At 45.6% G+C, this 18,245-nt stretch overlaps 1 protein-coding gene across 1 annotated transcript in view; it reads left to right on the top strand.

The window, feature by feature from the left end:
- The window catches only part of drosha (drosha ribonuclease III), a 150,519-nt gene that overhangs the window by 111,500 nt on the left and 20,774 nt on the right, over positions 1-18,245 (top strand). Inside the window, exon 30 of the mRNA XM_080201532.1 lies at positions 4,884-4,976. Within this exon, the coding sequence (XP_080057658.1) occupies positions 4,884-4,976 (93 nt within the window). The remainder of the gene's footprint in view (positions 1-4,883; positions 4,977-18,245) is intronic.

Raw genomic sequence — 18,245 nt, 5'->3', positions numbered from 1 at the left:
GGTTTTCTCCAGCACCACAACCTTCTGAGATATGCGCGCTCCTTAAATCGGGCCTCTTGTGAGACCCTGTTTTTAATCCCTCCACCAACAGACAGCCATATCTTCAGCTGCAAAGGCCCTCATTTCTGGAGTTCCCGCTATAAACCTTTTCATCGCTCCCACCTTCCTGAAACCCACTTCTGACAAAATTTCTAGTCATTCTGGCCCAGCACCTTCTCAGGTGGCTTTCTGTTGGATTTCATTTGGTAATGTTCTAGTGAAGAGACTTTCACTACATTAAAGGCGCTGTATAAATGTAAGTTGGTGTTGGGAGTCCACTGATGTTTTTTGTCACTTATTGCACATCCCTAATAGAGGAGCTGCTGCTTTCTTGAACCGCTGCAGTCCAGGTTGTGTAGGTACACCAGGAATTCCAGGATTTTGACCCAGTGACGGTGAAGAAACGAACGATATAGTTCCAGGTTCGGATGGCGAGTGGTTTGGAGGAGCTGGTGGTGGCATTCCCAAGCATCTGCTGCCCTTATCCTCCTTGGTGATAGAGGTCGTGGGTTTGGAAGATATTGTTAAAGAAGGCTTGGTGAATTGCTCTTGTAGATGGTTTGTCCCAGTGGGGAAGTGAGTGAATGTTTAAGATCGTGGATAGGGTGCCAATCAAATGGGTTGCTTTGTCCTGGATGGTGTCGAGCTTCTTGAGTATTCTGAAGCTGTACTTATCCAGGCAAATGGAGAATATTCCATCACACTCCTGACTCGTGCCTTGTGTAGATGGTGGACAGACTTTGGGAAATTGGGAGGTTATTTATTTGCTGCAGAATCCTGAGCCACTGACCTGTTCTTGTAGCCACTGTGTTTTTGCGACTGGTTCAGCTCAATTTCAGGTGAATAATAACCTAAAGGATGTTGAGAATGGGGGATTCAGCGATACAAAGCCATTGAACGATATGGACAGATGGTTAGATTCTCTTTGTATTGGAGATGGTCGTTGCCTGGCACTTGTGTGGTGCAAATGTTATATGCCACATATCAGCCCAAGCCTAAATGTTGTTCAGGTCTTTCTGTGACACAGGCACAGCCTGCTTGGGTAACTGAGGAGTTGCGAATGGTGCTGAACATTGTGCAATCATCATTGACCATCCCCGCTTCTGACAGAGGGAAGGTCATTGATGAAGCAGCTGAATATGGTCGGGCCTGGGACACTAACCCTGACGGACTCTTGTATCATTATCCTAGGGTTGAGATGATTGACCTCCAGTAACCATAGCCATCTTCCTTTGTGCGAGATCTGATTCCAACCAGTGGCGTGTTTTCCCATTAATTCCAGTTTGTTCGTCCCCTTTGCTGGCAGGCCATTAGATGTTGCCTTCCTGTAAAGGGCAGTCACGCACTCCTCTCGAATTCTACTCTTTAGTCCATTTTTGGACATAGGTTGCTTTGAGTGGTGCAGAGTATCCCTTGCAGAACCCAAACTAAGCATCAGTGAGTAAGTGTGTGTAGAATAACTCAGCAGCCAGATTAGACACAGCAAAGATCTAGAAATGACAAATGAGATGACTAACAATTGATGTGTTGTTACTGGTGTTGGTTGAGGATGGAGTGTTGGCCAAGCGAGCATTCTACCAACGCTCCTTTGCATTTGTCATAGAATTTTATTTACGTCCATCTTCAGAAACAGATGGGGCTTCTGCTCGAACCTCCCTCACGCCAAAGATTATTACTGTCCTGAACTGTGAGCATCTTGAAGTCCTGCTGTAGATCTTGAATCCACAAACTTCTGACTCAAGAGTTGAGAAGCTACCAGATGAGCTAAACTGATGGTTAAACTATTATATGTCAAATTGGCTTAATTCTCAAATGAACTAAGAGCCGTTTCAACATTCCCACCAAATGTGGCACTCTGTGGGTGGCACAGTGGTTAGCACTGCTGACACACAGTGCCAGGGACCTGGGTTCGATTGCTGACTTGGGTCACTGTCTGTGTGGAGTTTGCACGTTCTCCCCGTGTCTGTGTGGGTTTCCTCCGGGTTCTCCGGTTTCCTTCCACAATCCAAAGATGTGCGGATTAGGTTGATTGGGTTAAATTGCCCCTTAGTGTCCCAGGACGTGTAGGTTAGAGGGATTAGCAGGACAAATATGTAGGCTTGTGGGAATAGGGCCTGGGTAGGACTGTTGTCGGTGCACACCCGATGGGCCAAATGGCCTCCTCCTGTACTGTAGGGTTCCTATGATTCTATGAAGTGCAGGCGATTAGCTGCTGGGGAAATTGTAAAGAATCATCAGTGAGCGGGCATTTTGGTTTTTCTGCTAGTTTTTTCTTTAATGATGACAAAATTTGATTTGATTTATTATTGCCACATGTATTAGAGTGAAAAGTATTGTTCCTTTCACACTAAATGGACAAAATACACCATTAATAGAGAAGGAAAGGAGAAGGTGCAGAATGTCGTGTTACAGTCACAGTTAGGATGGAGAGAAAGATCAACTTAGTGCGAGGTAGGTCCATTCAAAAGTCTGACAGCAGCAGGGAAGAAGCTGTTCTTGAGTCGTTTGGTACTCAACCTCAGACTTTTGTATCTTTTTCCCGATGGAAGAAGATGGAAGAGAGAATGTCTGGCAAAACCTAACCTATTCTTGCAAATGTCACGTGTAAAATCTTGTCTTTCTGTGCTTCATTTAATCGCTTGAAATATAGGCACTTTCTTCAGTCATAGATGAAAATCTAGCCCTTTGATTGTGTGTGTGTGTGTGTGTGTGTGTGTGTGTGTGTGTGTGTGTGTGTGTGTGTGTGTAGATATATATGCTACCTTTTTTCTGTCTCTGATTCTCTTTGTTCTTTTGCCTCAAGAAAATACATTGGGATCATTCAAACGCTGAGATTAACTTACTTCAACTGTTGCTAAATTTTTTCCCATTCAGTGACTCGATCAAAGCTATTAAGTTCCTGAGGGATAGCAACAGGGCAGATGTGGAGGGTGGCATGGTGGTGAGCACTGCTGCCTCGCAGCGCCAGGGACCTGGGTTCGATTCCAGCTTTGGGTCACTGTCTGTATGGAATTTGCACGTTCTCCTCTTGTCTCCTTGGGTTTCCTCTGGATGCTCCGGTTTTCCCCCACAGTCCAAAGATGTGTGGGTTAGGTGGATTGGCTGTGCTAAAATTGCCCCTTCGTGTCAGGGGAACTAGCAGGGTAAATGCATGGGGCTACGGGGATAGGGCCTGGATGGGATTGTTGATGGTGCAGACTCGATGGGCTGAATGGCCTCTTTCTGCACTGTAGGGATTGTGTGATTCTATTCTATAACGTTTCCCCTTGTCAAAGAATCTGGAAGAAGTGATCACTTTTAAAATACGGGGTTGGTTATTTAAGACAGAGATGACGGGAATTTTTTTCTCTGCGAATCCCTGGAACATTCTTTGTGAAAGGCAGAACTCCACTTAAACGTATTCCAAGCTTCTGCTTGTTGACTAGGAAAAGTTTCTGAGGGTAAGCAGGATTGTGAGGAGGAGGTTACAATCAGCTCAAGTCATGATCTTATTGAATGTTGGAGCAGGCTTGAGGGGCCAAATGGCCTACTCCAGCTCTTAATTCGTATGACCTTGTCAGGTTATTATAGGGTACCAAAGGAGGTCAGGGAATGGGTACAAGTTGCAACCCACGTGGTCTATTTATTTGATCAGAATAGATAAGGTAATTATTTTAAATAGGAATACGCTTCCACCACACTGTAGACTAACCAGGTGTTAACCGTAACTTCATGAATATTATTTTTTATCATATCAGTCCAAAGATAGAGTCATAGAGGTTTACAGCATGGAAACGGGCCCTTTGGCCCAACTTGTCCATGGCGCCCAGCTTTTATCACCAAGCTAGTCCCAATTGCCCGCATTTGGCCCATATCCCTCTATACCCATCTTACCCATGTAACTGTCTAAATGCTTTTAAAAAGACAAAATTTTGACTACTACAATTCTAGCTCCAGATAATAAATAATACTTTTCCCAATAAATACTAAGTTTCTTTTAGCTTCAACTATTTAAATATAGTTGTGTGGGTTAGGTGGATTGGCCATGCTAAATGACCCCTTCGTCTCAGGGAGATTGGCAGGGGATACTGGGTAGGATTGGTGTCGGTGCAGGCTCGATGGGCTGAATGGCCTCCTTCTGCACTGCAAGGATTCTATGGTTTTTCCAAAATCTGATTGCTTTCTTGTCCGTGGGATGTGGGCACCACCAACAAAGCCAGTGTTTATTACCCATCCCCAGTTGCCCTCAAGTGAGTGGCTTGCTGTGCCATTTTGGAGGGTATCTAAGAGATAGCTTTGTTGCTGTGGGTCTGAGGTCCCACATGAGGCCGAGCTGAGGAAGGCCAGCGGATTTCCTTCACTGAAGGACATTAGTGAACCAAATGGCATTTTTATATAATGCATCAAGATGTGACAATCTGGTAGATTCTTGCCTGCCACTATTGAGACAAGCTTATTATTCCGGATTTACTCCAGATTTATTCATTCATTGGATTCAAATTCCACCCCCCCAGCCCAACCCCACAGCTACCATGGCGAAATATGAGTCACTAGATCGTTCGTCCCAGTCTCTAGATCATCAACAACCTAGTAACGTAAGCACTGTATTACCATCCCCTTTTAAAATTTGTCGAGGTTAGGCCTGTGTACGAGAGGGTTTAATTACAGGAGAAATCTTTTCCCTTTTGAGTGCTTTGTCATGAATGGAAAACCTTGGTCTGCCCACGCTGTGCAAGCGAAGACTTCGACAGAGTTGATTCAGAACAACTGCACCATCTGGCACCAAGCAGAGATGTTTTGTGAATGCAAAGTATTGACCATGTTTCAGACTGCAACTATTGAGATTGTGCATTTTCTCCTCTCAGGATTCTTCAGACAGTGGGACCCTCCCATGCCCGGACATACACTGTGGCCGTGTATTTCAAAGGGGAGCGGATTGGCTGTGGCACAGGCCCAAGGTAGGATAGTATTTCTCAATGTCGCAACATTACTCTGCGAGCCATCTGTACTATTGTTCCTGTTGTGATGTATGGTCCGGCAAATGGGCCCGGCTATATTCAAGAAAGCCAATCAATGAAGGACAGAACTGGAACCCACATTTATTCAATCATATAATTAAGTACAGAGTGAAACAATACAAGCATATATCTCTTAACTCCGCTGCACCCCAGCTACAGTGAGTGTTTTTTCGTACCTGACCAAGTGAAACTCCAGTTAAGGCCCTACACCTGCATTTAATTTAACACAATTGATATACAGTTTTGTTGAGTTACGGATCAGGTTATGTCATGAAGACCAACTAGACCCCAGTAATTTTTCTCTTTTGGCATTAGTGTGAGAATAAGGTGTTTCACTCCAGGCGTGATGCTATTGACACACTTGGGAGCTTTATCAAAACAAACTTTATTTAACGATACAGTTTAACTATTACACATTAATGAGTTTAACTTTTACCAATTGAAATATTTAAACATGACAATGGTATAATTCTTAACTGCTAACCTATCTCTATTAGCTCCAATTGAAGTAATATTGTTCTTATAGACTGAAATTTTAGCACCACACAGGCTTACATGCTTGTGTTTGGGCTGCCACTCCACCTTTTGAACATATCTGGAGAAAGACAGAGAGAGAGAAAGAGAGAGAATTATTTCTCCTAGCAGGATCCAAACAGCAGCTTCCAGAGAGAGAGAGAGTTACCTTTTGCCTCTTTCCAAACTTGGCAGTAACTGCCTGCTTATCCCTGAAAGCTTAGCTCCTCCCCTGAAGCAGATCATTCTGTCAATCAACCTAATCAAATCCCTAGTCTGAAACCACAAGGGAAAAACCAAATAAACAAAAATACATTAACTGAGATTGACACAAGCACATCTCTAAATTCTAAAATCAATCATTAACTTGCTTCCTCAGTGTGAGCTGCCTGATGCAGACAAGTCGGCACCGTGTGAAGCGGAGCTGAATTTTAGGCATACCCCTTATAAGAAATTATTTGAATATATTTCTTAAAGACACAGAATCATCACAATTCACAACAATTGAATGGAATGAAGCAGGAAATGAATCCAGTGACTCTTTCTCAACCACCTCTCCAATTTATTCTTTTGCACTGAGCGTAGCCATGAGATGCACTGTATCGTGGTAAAAAATGGCAGAACATCTTTCAAGTATCTTGTTTTCTTTTATTAATTCATGGAATGTGGGTGTGTCTGGCTTGACCAGCATTTATTAGTCATCCCTGGTTACCCTTGAGAAGGTGATGGTGAGGTGCCTTCTTGAACTACTGCAGTCCAACAACAGTGCTATTAGAGAGTGAGATCCAGGATTTTGACCCAGTGACAGTGAAGGCGGGGTTATATATTTCCAAGACAGGATGATGAGTGACTTGGAGGAGAGCCTTCAGGTGGCAACCTTGTCTTTCTAGATGCTGGAGGTTGTGGATTTAGAAGGTGCTGTCTGAAGAGCACTGGTGAGTTCCTGCAGTCCATCTAATAGGTGGCACACACTGCTGCCACTGCTCATTGGTGGTGGGAGGAAGTGAGTGTTTCTGGAAAAGGTTAGCAATCAAACGGGTTGCTCATTCCTGGATGGTGTTAAGCTTCCAGGCAAGTGGAGAGTATTCTATCACACTCCTGCCTTGTGGCTTGTAGATGGTGGATAGGCTTTGGGGAATTGGGAGGTGAGTTACTCGCCACAGGATTCCAAGTCTCTGAACTGCTCTTGTAGCCACAGTATTTGTATGGATAGTCCAGTTTCAGGTCAATGGTAACCTCTAGGATGTGGACAGTGGGGGATTCAGCAATGATAATGCTGTTGACTATTAAGGGGAGATAGTTAGATTCGCTGTTGCCGGAGATGGTCATTTACTGCCCTTCCTCCTTTTTCCAACCCGCTCCCCCCCTCCACCCCCCCCCCCCCCCCCCCCCCCCGCCACCCCCCATATCCTCCCCCCACCAACAGATTAGCGAACAATGTTCAATTCGTCCATTTATGCAAAGTAATTTGTTGAAATTCTGGGGCAAAATAATTTACCAAAAGGAAACATTGAAGGACTGGATAATCTGAAGCCCTTGGATTGAATGGAGGGCAAGTAGAGAGGTTGACTAGTTCTACAGCTACCTTTCTCCAGTTGAGGCTGTGCTGTGATCTCCCAACACTCCTGAGGTTACACTAAAATCAAAGCAATATATTGCAGGTGGTGAAGATCTGAAACAAAAACAGAAAATGCTGGAAAAGCCCAGCAGGTCTGGCAGCATCTGTAGAGAGAAACAACTAATATTTCGAATCTCAACGATTGTTATTTGGGAGAACGTTTGGTTTGATTTATTACTGTCACATGCACTAGCATACAGTGAAAAGCATTGTTTCTTGCATGCTACACAGACAAACATACTGGTTATAGAATATCGGGGAGAAGGAAAGGAGAGAGTGCAGAATGTAGTGTTACAGTCATAGTCAGGGTGTAGAGAAAGATCAACTTAATGTGAGGTAGGTCCATTCAAAAGTCTGATGGCAGCAGGGAGGAAGCTGTTCTTGAGTTGGTTGGTATGTGATCTCACAGTTTTGTATCTTTTTCCCGATGGAAGAAGATGGAAGAGAGAATGCCTGGGGTGCGTAGAGTCCTTATGTTGGCTGCTTTGCAGAGACAGCAGGAAATGTAGATGGAATCAGTGGATCGGAGGCTGGTTTGCATGATGGACTAGGCTTTATTCATGACCCTTTTGTAGTTCCTTGCAGTCTTGGGCAGAGCAGGAGCCATACCAAGCTGTGATACAACCAGAAGGAATGCTTTCTAGGTGTATCTTGTAAAAGTTGGTGAGAGTTGTAGCTAACATGCCAAATTTCCTTAGCCTCCTGAAAAAGTAGAGGCCTTGGTGGGCTTTATTAACTATAGTGTCGGCTTGTGGGGGGAACCAGGACAGGTTGTTGGTGACCTGGACACCTGGAAACTTGAAAACTTGAAACTCTCGACCATTTCTACTTCATCCCCGTTGATGTAGCCAGTCGATGCTGCCAGAGACTGCCAGACCTGCTGAGCTTCTCCAGCATTCGAGTGTCATCCAGCGCAGGAGAGAAGGAATTGGCAAGGAAAATGAGCAGCTTTTCACCAGTAAAAGGTTGGCTTTCTGTGAATTAGAGATACAGCACTTTTCCTTTTGTGTTATTATAACTCTGTGCTGAGCTGAATAAATAATTCAGCGTACTTATTCTGGCAGGTTTCTCTGTGATATGCGTTCACCTTTAAGTGAGAGAGGTTGTTATGGAAGGAGACAGAGGCAGTTGCAGCAGAGTAACAGAATTGGCATTAAATTTGCTTTAAAATCTTAATATTTTTCACAGATGAGCTGGTTTTTCTGCATTGATGGTTTAGTGAATTGTGTGCCGCAATTATTTAGAATTATTTCTGCCAAATTAAATTTAGCCAAGAATTACCAGACCCCTCAAAGTTGTCTGGCACAGCCGCAACTTTGGACTTAAGTTTCAAAGAGTCAAGTTTCCAAGTGGGTCACCGGATTTGATGGGAATGTTGTAAACTTCCCTGTGATGGCATTGATTCTCCCTTGTGTTCGGGCGGCACAGTGGTTAGCACTGCTGCCTCACAGCGCTAAGGATTCAGGTTCGATTCCGGCCTCAGGTCACTGCCTGTGTGAAGCCTGCACATTCTCCCCATGTCTGTGTGGGTTTCGTCCAGTTGCTCTGGTTTCCACCCACTGTCCAAAGACGTGCAGGTTAGGGGGATTGGTTACGCTAATTTGACCCTTAACGGCCCAGGGTATAACATAGGAGGATTAGCAGGGTAAATGCATAGGGTTACGAGGATAGGGCGGGGTGTGAGGGGGCTGGGTACGATGCCCTGTTGGAGAGTTGGTGCAGACTTGATGGGCCGAATGGCCTCCTTCTGTTTCGTAGGAATTCTATGATTCGATTGTTTTCAATTTTATAGCCAATAATAAAACAGCATCCATACAAATTAACCTTGACTTTAAGAATATTAAACTGAGTATTACTGAAAAAAAGAAACACGCTGCTGAAGTTTTTTGTCTTGTATCCCTCAGGAAAAATGCAAGAATACCAAATTTCAAAGCAACTATTTGCAAACTTGCTGAGCTATCATGAGTGTTAGACTATTACACTATTATTATTTATTTATTACTTATTAGTCACTTGTAGGCTTACATTAACACCGCATTGAAGTTGCTGTGAAAATCCCCTAGTTGCCACACTCCGGTGCCTGTTCAGGTACACTGAGGGAGAATTTAACATGGCCAATGCACCCAACTAGCATGTCTTTCAGAAATGCCAGTTTAACAACCAGTTTAAGATCATCAGTTGGGCTCACAATGTAACTCAGTGTACATGTGATAAACACTCAACTATCGTCATAGATCTGTCCTCTGCAACCAAAAGGAATATGTCCAGACATTGCACCTTTCCTGTATAAACAAAAGTATAAAGGACACTAGCTCCTTTGTGGATTTCCTGTCACAATGCCTTGACCAATCAGTGCCCCTTTCCCCATGCGATATAAATTGTTGTTTCCTTTGAAATTTGGCACTCTTGTATCTGTCCTGATGAGTGCAAGATGGAAAACATCCGCAGCATGTCCTTTTTATCAGCAATACTCAAGTTCTGTATAAGCAAACGACTGTTAATATTAAACTGCCCAGATAACCTGACAAATATCCAATTTGTTTCATACAAATTTGAACAAAAAGTGCATAAGCTACATTGAGCGTCTTAAGTGGAAACATTTGAATGTTTAATTACCCTTTATCATAACCCATTTGAAAGCTAATGACTGTAATCACCACTGTGGCAGAAATCAAGCAGAGATATTGTGCAGCTATAGCATAAAATAATTAATCATTGTGGGTGTATAAAATTTCCTGTGTGATTTAACCTTTTCTTTGACACAAATTATTGATTTTTGGAGCATTACTATTTGAGCAGTGGGACATCATCTTTGCTGGTGGAACCTGGAAAGAAAATTTATCTCTTAAATTCAGTCAAAAATATGATCAGACTTTGACAAAGGGTCATCCAGACTCAACGTCAGTCAAAGGGGACAAAGTAAAAAGGGTCGAGAGCTTCAAGTTTTTAGATGTCCAGATCACCAACAACCTGTCCTAGTACCCCCCATTCTGACACTACAGTTAAGAAAACCCACCAACTCCTCTACTTTCTCAGAAGACTAAGGAAATTTGGCATGTCAGCGACAACTCTTACCAACTTTTACAGATGCACCATAGAAAGCATTCTTTCTGGTTGTATCACAGCTTGGTATGGGCTCCTGCTCTGTCCAAGACCACAAGGAACGACAAAAGATCACAAATGCAGCCCAATTCATCAGGCAAACCAGCCTCCCAACCACTGACTCTATCTACCTCAGGAAAGCAACCAGCATGATTAAGGACCCTTCGCACCCCGGACATTCTCTCTTCCACCTTCTTCCGTCGGGGAAAAAATATAAAAGTCTGAGGTTGCACACCAATCAACTCAAGAAAAGCTTCTTCCCTGCTGCTGTCAGACTTTTCAATGGACCTAACTTGCATTAAGTTGATCTTTCTCTACACTGTAGCTAACACTGTAGCTAGCACTACATTCTGCACTCTCTCATTTCCTTCTCTATGAACGGTTTGTTTTGTCTGTATAGCGCACAAGAAATAATACTTTTCATTGTATGTTAATATATGTGACAAGAATAAATCAAATCAAATGAAAAGGATCTGACGAAGAACCATAGAAACCTACAGTGCAGAAGGAGGCCATTCAGCCCATCGAGTCTGCATCGACCTCAGTCCCACCCGAGCCCTGTTCCTGTGACCCCACATGTTTACCCTGCTAATCCCATTGATACTAGGGTCAATTTAGCTTGGCCAATACAACTAATCCGCACATCTTTGGACTGTGGGAGAAACCCAGAGGAAACCCACGCAGATATGGGGAGAATGTGCAAACTCCATACAGGCAGTCACCCGAGACCGGAATTGAACCTGGGTGTCTGGCGCTGTGAGGCAGCGGTGCTCGCCACTGTGTCACCTCTGGGTCATCCAGACTCGAAACATTGGCTCTATTTGTCTCTCCACAGAAGCTGTCAGATCTACTAAGACTTTCCTGCATTTTCTGTTTAGGTCAGGCCTTGCATGCATTCTGGCAGAACATGCTGGATTGCGACAGGACAAGTGACCTTACGGGGCTGGGAAAGTATTTGTATTTTAACCTGGGACTTCAGGACAAACTCAGCTGGTCAGGTGGCATCTGTGGAGAGAGAAGCAGAGTTAACACTTCAGGTCAATGGCCTTCCCTCAGAACCAGAGCACACCAGGGAGATACTGGGCTTTAAGTGAGTAAAGAGGGAAGGGGAGGTGGAAGAATAACAGAGAATGTTTGCGATAGAGTACAAGATAGGAGAGATTAAATAATAAGAGATGCGATGGCGTAGGGCAAAAGGAGATGTCAATAAAACAAGTAAAGAAACAGAAGATAGGTCCAGAAAAGGTGCAATGGAAAGGACAGAAAAATATATGAAATAGGAGCAGGAGAAGGCCATTCAGCCGCTTGAGTCTGTTCTGCCATTCAGTAAGACCATGGCTGATGTGTTTGTGTTTCTAGTTCCATGCTCCCATCTACTCTGATATTTCGCATACTTAATAAGAATCTATTTATCTCTGCCTTAAAAATATTCAATAAGTGGTTAGCACTGCTTCCTCACAGCACCAGGGACCCAGGTTCAATTCTGACCCTGGATGACTCTGTTGGAGTTTGCATGGTCTCCCCATGTCTGCATGGGTTTCCTCCCACAGCCCAAAGCTGTACAGGTTAGGTGGATTGGCCGTGCTAAATTGCCCCTTAGTGTCCGAAGATGCGTAAGTTCATAAGATCATAGAATCGCTACAGTACATTCGGCCCATCAAGTCTGCACCGACAACAATTTCACCCGGGCCCTATCCCTGTATCCCCACATATCCCTGCTATTCCCCCAGAAATTAGAGTCAATTTAGCATGGGTAGGGTTGGGGAGATTAGTGAGGCAAATACGTAAGGTCACGGGGATAGGGCCTGGATAAGATGCTCTGTCAGGGGGTTGGCACAGACCGGATGGGCAGAATGGCCTCCTTTTGCACTGTAAGAATTCTATGATCTTATTCTGAGGCAGTGAGTTCCAAAGCTGCACGACCTTCTCAGAGAAAAAAAGTTCCCCTCATCTCTATCCATAAGGGCGACCCCTCATTTTAAACCCGTGCCTCTTGTTCTGGACTCGTCCACAAGAGGAAACATCCTTTTCACGTCCACCTTCTCTAGACTGCTCAGGATCTTTAAAGACTTGAAACAAATGTCTCCCCATTCCTCTAAACTCCAGTGGAAACAAGCCCAGCCTATCCTACCAGTGGGAGCTGCCATCCAATTGAATGATGGCACAGGTGATGTTGAAACTGTCAAATACCTGAGCAAAAAATGAGGTCTTGTTCCTCCTGCTTTTGGGCTGTGGAAAGCCTAGGACAGGGTGGGGGTGGTGTGGGGAATTAAAACAACTAACAACTGGAAGCTGGTGGTCATGTTCGCAGCCTGAGCAGCGTTTTTTGATTTATATACAGGCAAGGAAAGGAGAGAGTGCAGAATGTAGTGTTACAGTCATAGCTAGGGTGCAGAGAAAGATCAACTTAATGCAAGGTAAGTCCATTCAAAGGTCTGACAGCAGCAAGGAAGAAGCTGTTCTTGAGTCGATTGGTACATGTCCTCAGACTTTTATATCTTTTTCCTGATGGAAGAAGGTGGAAGAGAGAATGTCCGGGATGTGTGGGGGTCCTCGATTATGCTGGATGCTTTTCCAAGGCCGCAGGAAGTGTAGACAGAGTCAATGGATGGAAGGCTGGTTTGCATGATGGATTGGGCTACGTTCACAACCCTTTGCAGTTTCTTGCAGTCTTGGGCAGAGCAGGAGCCCAGACCAAGCTGCGATACAACCAGAAAGATGCATCAATAAAAGCTGATGAGAATCATACAAGACATGCCAAATTTCCTTAGTCTGCTGAGAAAATAAAGGCATTGGGGTGGGGGGGCGGGGGGGCGCTTTCTTAACTACAGCGTCAAACAGCAAAGCGATCACTCAACCTGCGTTTGATCTCCCCTGGGCTGTGCATGCAATGTACCAAATTAAAAGAAGTTACAAGTAAATCATAAATTCTGGGAGCAGTGTTCAGGGCCTTGAGCTGTGGGAAGGTATTGCAGATTTCAAGCCTCCGCAGTCATCTGTTTTTGCATATTAAATGTGAGATTGCCGTGGGTCCCTCACACAGGGTGCTGCCTCAACCAAAAGTCTGAAATTATTTTGGTATCGTGCACAACCTTCCCATAATTTCCAGTGACATTTGGGGAGTTTTATTCAGTATAGGGAAACTGAGTGGGGTGTCCGCAATTATACTCAATCTCCAGAGCCATCGCGAGGAAAATGTTAATAACAGAATCTGAATTATAGCGATGATTCTTTTGGCTGCTACTGCCATCCAGAGAAGTTCAGCGGTGCGCAGTAAAATTAGCCGCAGTGCCGTAAAGATTTAGCTCATTGGATAAATTAATGGTGAGGGGAATTGGAGGAGGCAGAGCTAACTGAGAGATTAGTTTGTCGTCTCTGCTTGTTACCTGTGGGAGCTGTGATTGAAATGTAATGCAAGTAAAAGCAGTAAAGGTTGTCTCTTAATGGTGGGTGCTCATTTTCGTAGGTGAATTAAGATCTGGTGGTTTAGCTTATTCTGTAAAGAACATAATTAAAGAGCTCAAAGCTATTTGAGTTTGCTGCCGTGCCTGTTCACGGTTATAATCACTGCCTGCCTCGGGAAAGGGATATGCAGTTTGCATTATTATTTTGGTTTAATTGCCTGCACGCTTACTTTGTAAGAGGGGGTAGGGGACTAAAGGGTGGATCACAAAAACCTGCACATGGAGGCAACTCCATTTCTGCAAGCGATTCTACGCCTAAAAGGGGCAACAGTAGTAGTTTAAAAGTTTAAAGTGTATTTATTTATTCATGTCACAAGTAGGCTTGCATTAACACTGCAGTGAAGTTACTGTGAAAATCCCCCTAGTCGTCACACTCCGGCGCCTGCTCGGGTACACTGAGGGAGAATTTAGCATGGCCAGTGCACCCTAACCAGCGCTTCTTTCGGACTGTGGGAGGAATAGGAGGACCTGGAGGAAACCCACGCAGACACGGGGAGAATGTGCCGACTCCGCACAGACAGTGACCTAAGCCAGGAATCGAACCCTGGCGCTGTGAGGCAGCAGCGCTAACCACTGTACCTCCGTGCTGCCCCATTCCCGGAGATGGATTATAGAGGAGAGATGTACACTTTGTTGTTGGGATGGTGTATAGACTGCACTGCATAACCCAGAAAACAGGGTCCATCTGCACTCGGGGAGGGGAGATAGCAGGAGGAGGGGGTGGGGGTTGGGGGGGGTGGTGCGGTTCCAACCCAAGCATGACAGTCCCTCCTGTGTACTGAGTTAATCAGTACACTGATGAATTACCCCTCATGTGCGGTTTCCTTCTTTGATCTGATGAAGTAAATGGGTTTAAGACTCTTCAGCGTTTAATCTAATTGAGCTCTAGCTTCCAGAATAAAACTCTCTCTCCAGCCTGCCCTTACTGTAAGGATTACAGACGTCATGGGGCGATTCTCCCAGCCTGCTTTGCTGCTCTAGTTCCCAGCTGGGCGCCTCGGCCTCCACATGTCTCCGGCTGCTGGATTTCTGGTGCCATCAGCTCTGTGCCAGTAATCGGCGTGGAGCTGCGTAAATTATTTACGTGATGATTTCAATATCATTAACAGGCCTGGGCGTGAAGTCTCTGAGCCCTTTAGAGTGTCCGCCCCCACCACCACCAGGAGTGTTTCACCACAGTTGGGTTTACAGTACCTCCCCATTAGCAGGGAGCTGGTGGCCCAACCTAGCTGGAGCGAAGGGAGGCCATGGAAGTCCCCCCCCCCAGGAGGTTGCGGGTAAGGAGCGATGCCTCCTGGGCATTGCCAGCTTCATAGTGCCATCCTGACCCCTTGGCACTGACCAAGGGGCAAAGTGGAAATGAGCAAGGGGGCACTACAGCGTTGCCCCACCAGGCATCGGGCAGTGCCAAGGGGGCAGGGCCTAAGGGGATGGGGCTTATGGAGAGGGGATAGGTAGGAGTGAGGTGTCCCGCTGCCGCTCTGCATTTGGCAGTGACGGAGGGAGGGAGGGAGGGAGGTCGGCGATTGGGGCTAGCCATCGGGGTGTGGAGGGAGGGGGAGGGAAAAGGGGGGTTCCGGGTTGCTGGGGGGGGGTGCAGGGTTTGGGCTTCCGGACGTGGGGATCACGAGTGCTAGGGGTGGGGGTGATGGGCGAAATCGAGGCAGGCTGGAGTTGGGAGAAGGTTCCGGAAAACCAGCGACTGGTGCGTTGGGGAGGGGGGTGTCGCATGGCCAGCGATGCGGGCTCGCGGGGCTGCCCAGTGATGGGGAGGCCGGCAGTGCGGGGCCACTGTGCGCCGATTTCGGTGCTGACAGATCGGTGCATGCGCAGTGGCCCACTCAGCGCTGTGCTGCCACCCCCTCTGGTAGGAATAGGCCCCACCCAGGGATTTTCAAATGGTATTCGCACCAGGACTCTCTGCATTGTACAGAGTATAGGAGATTCAGTTTAAAACCCTGCTTCTAAAAAAAAAGAGCGGGATTTACCCCAGTTTTAACGCAAATTCGACACTTAGAACATTTTCTGGAGAATCGCATCCCATGTCTGTACCAAAATATCCAAAGAGAAGTCATCCATTGTCTCAGTTTCTCCACCTCCTGTTTCATGATCTTACCTTTCTCAGTGTACAACTCTTAACTCAGCATGGGGCCCAATGATCTGACTGCAGTAGACTCTAAGCTTTGTGATTGCATTCACCCCAGGGTTGCTGATCAGCCAGATACCCTCAGATTCGGGTAAAATTTCGATCCCTAAGACTAGAAGCTACACTTAAAAACGTCTGGACTGTGAACTGCCATCATTACTAGAGCAAATCCCCTGTTACCGATAAGGTGCAGGTTTTGTAGAACGCCGAAACCTTCTCAACTCTCAGTCCTCTGCCTGTGTTTCTGAATGCGCCAACTTGCATTTAGTGAAAAGCCTGAAGATGCTTCACAGAAGCACATTCAAGCAACAACCAGGCTCCTCGCTTAGTTTTGGTGCCACATATAAGGAACTCTGCAGCCAAAAAGCTGTTCCGTTGGATTGCGAGTAGAGCCAATGAGCATGGAAACAGGCCCTTCGGTCCAACCGACCATGGTGTCCTCCTAGCTCGTCCCAATTGCTCTCGTTTGGCCCATGTCCCTCTAATCCTTTCCCACCCACGTACTCATCCAAATGCTTTTCAATGTTTCTACTGTACCTGCCTCAACCACTTTCACTGGCAGCTCACTCCATACACACACCACCCTCTGTGTGAAGAAATTGCCATTCAGGTCCATTTCAAATCTTTCCTTTTTGATTTTATGATTTTATGATTTTATACAGCTCAATAAGAGCATTCCTCATTCTCCTGCGTTCCAAGAATTAAATGGAAAACATTTATAGTGCGGTATAGATCGGGGGTCTGGGATTGGTTTATCTCGAGCGTTGATTTGATCTGCGCAGTGTGTGGATGAAGTTACAGCTCAGCACTCGCTCTGATTATTGTTACAAAGCGGCTGGTGTGATTGGCAAGGATGTTGTCTTTTCGCCTCCATGGTTGAGGTTTGGCTCATGAGAACATGAGAAATAGTAGATCGCTCCGCCATTCAGTGCAATCATGATGGATCTTCACCCTCAGCACCGCTTTCTCACCTGCTCCCCACAACTCTCAATCCCCGGAGAGATCAAAAATATTCAGAGATTCCCTACAGGACAAAAGGAGGCCATTTGACAAGTCGAGTCTGCACTGACTCTCCGACAGAGCATCGCTGCTGCTCTGACAGCTTCTTCCCTGCTGCTGTCAGACTTTTGAATGGACTTACCTTGCATTAAGTTGATCTTTCTCTGCACCCTAGCTATGACTGTAACACTACGTTCTGCACTCTCTCCTTTCCTTGCCTGTATATAAATCAGCACCAACAATCCCACCCGGGCCCTATCCTCACCTTGCATCAAATCAATCCTTCTCTACACCTTAGCTATGACTGTAACACCACATTCTGCACTCTTCTTCCCTTCTCTATGAATGGTATGCTTTATAGAGCATGCAAGAAACAATGCTTTTCACAGTATACTAATACGTGTGACAGTAATATATCAAATCAAATGCTTACTTAGATATGGAGGCTAAAACCCCACCCAGTACTCCAGGTGTGGACACACCAAAGCCCTGTACAGCCCAGTGTTGGAATGAAAGTATTCTCTCTCTCTCTCTCAGATACACTCCTCCTACATGGAATTCAAGATGATAGTCAATCAAAAATACAATTCTGCTGTTCACAGCATCAAAGTCAACTGGACGGCACGGTGGCACAATGGTTAGCACCGCTGCCTCACAGCACCAGGGACCCAGGTTCAATTCCAGCCTCGGGTCACTGCCTGTGTGGAGTTTGCACGTTCTCATTGTGTCTGCGTGGGTTTTCTCTGGCTTCCTCCCACATCCCAAAGATATGAGGGTTAAGTGGATTGGCCATGCTGTATTACCCCTTAGTGTCTGTGGGCTTAGGAGGGTAACTGCATGGGATTGTGGGGATAGGCCTGGTGTGGTCGGTGCAGATTTGATGGGCTGAATCGCCTCCTTCTGCACTGTAGGGATTCTATGGATCATCCTATGGATCATAATTTAACACTCAATAGGAAGATTTACATCTGTGCATCAGGAACTGATTTGAGACTGGGGTTAAGTGCTGCTCTTGAATATTACCTGAGGAGCTTGAGTCTTGCTGAAGCTTTTCATCTTGTACTCATCAGGACAATCACACGGGGACCACATTTCAAATATTCACAATTTACACTGCAGGAGACAAGGGTGCTGATTGGTTAGCAAGTCGACCAATCTGGCTGATTGGCCAGATTGTTACCATGGAGAAAGTCATGGGGGACAGTAAGCTGCCCTAGAGGAAGTCTGCTTTGCCTTTTACCCAAAGGTGTCTTTCAGGGGTAAAGACTGAGCTTGGTCAAGCATGTGGCCTCCGTGTGACCCTGGTCATTAAAATCTCAAGCAGGCTGGGGGAGAGATATCAGCTGCTAAAACTGACTCAACGCCAG

This window comes from Carcharhinus amblyrhynchos, chromosome 2 (assembly GCF_965287045.1).
Source record: "Carcharhinus amblyrhynchos chromosome 2, sCarAmb.v2.hapA, whole genome shotgun sequence".
NCBI classification, from domain to species: domain Eukaryota; kingdom Metazoa; phylum Chordata; class Chondrichthyes; order Carcharhiniformes; family Carcharhinidae; genus Carcharhinus; species Carcharhinus amblyrhynchos.
This window is presented reverse-complemented; position numbering and strand designations above follow the sequence as displayed.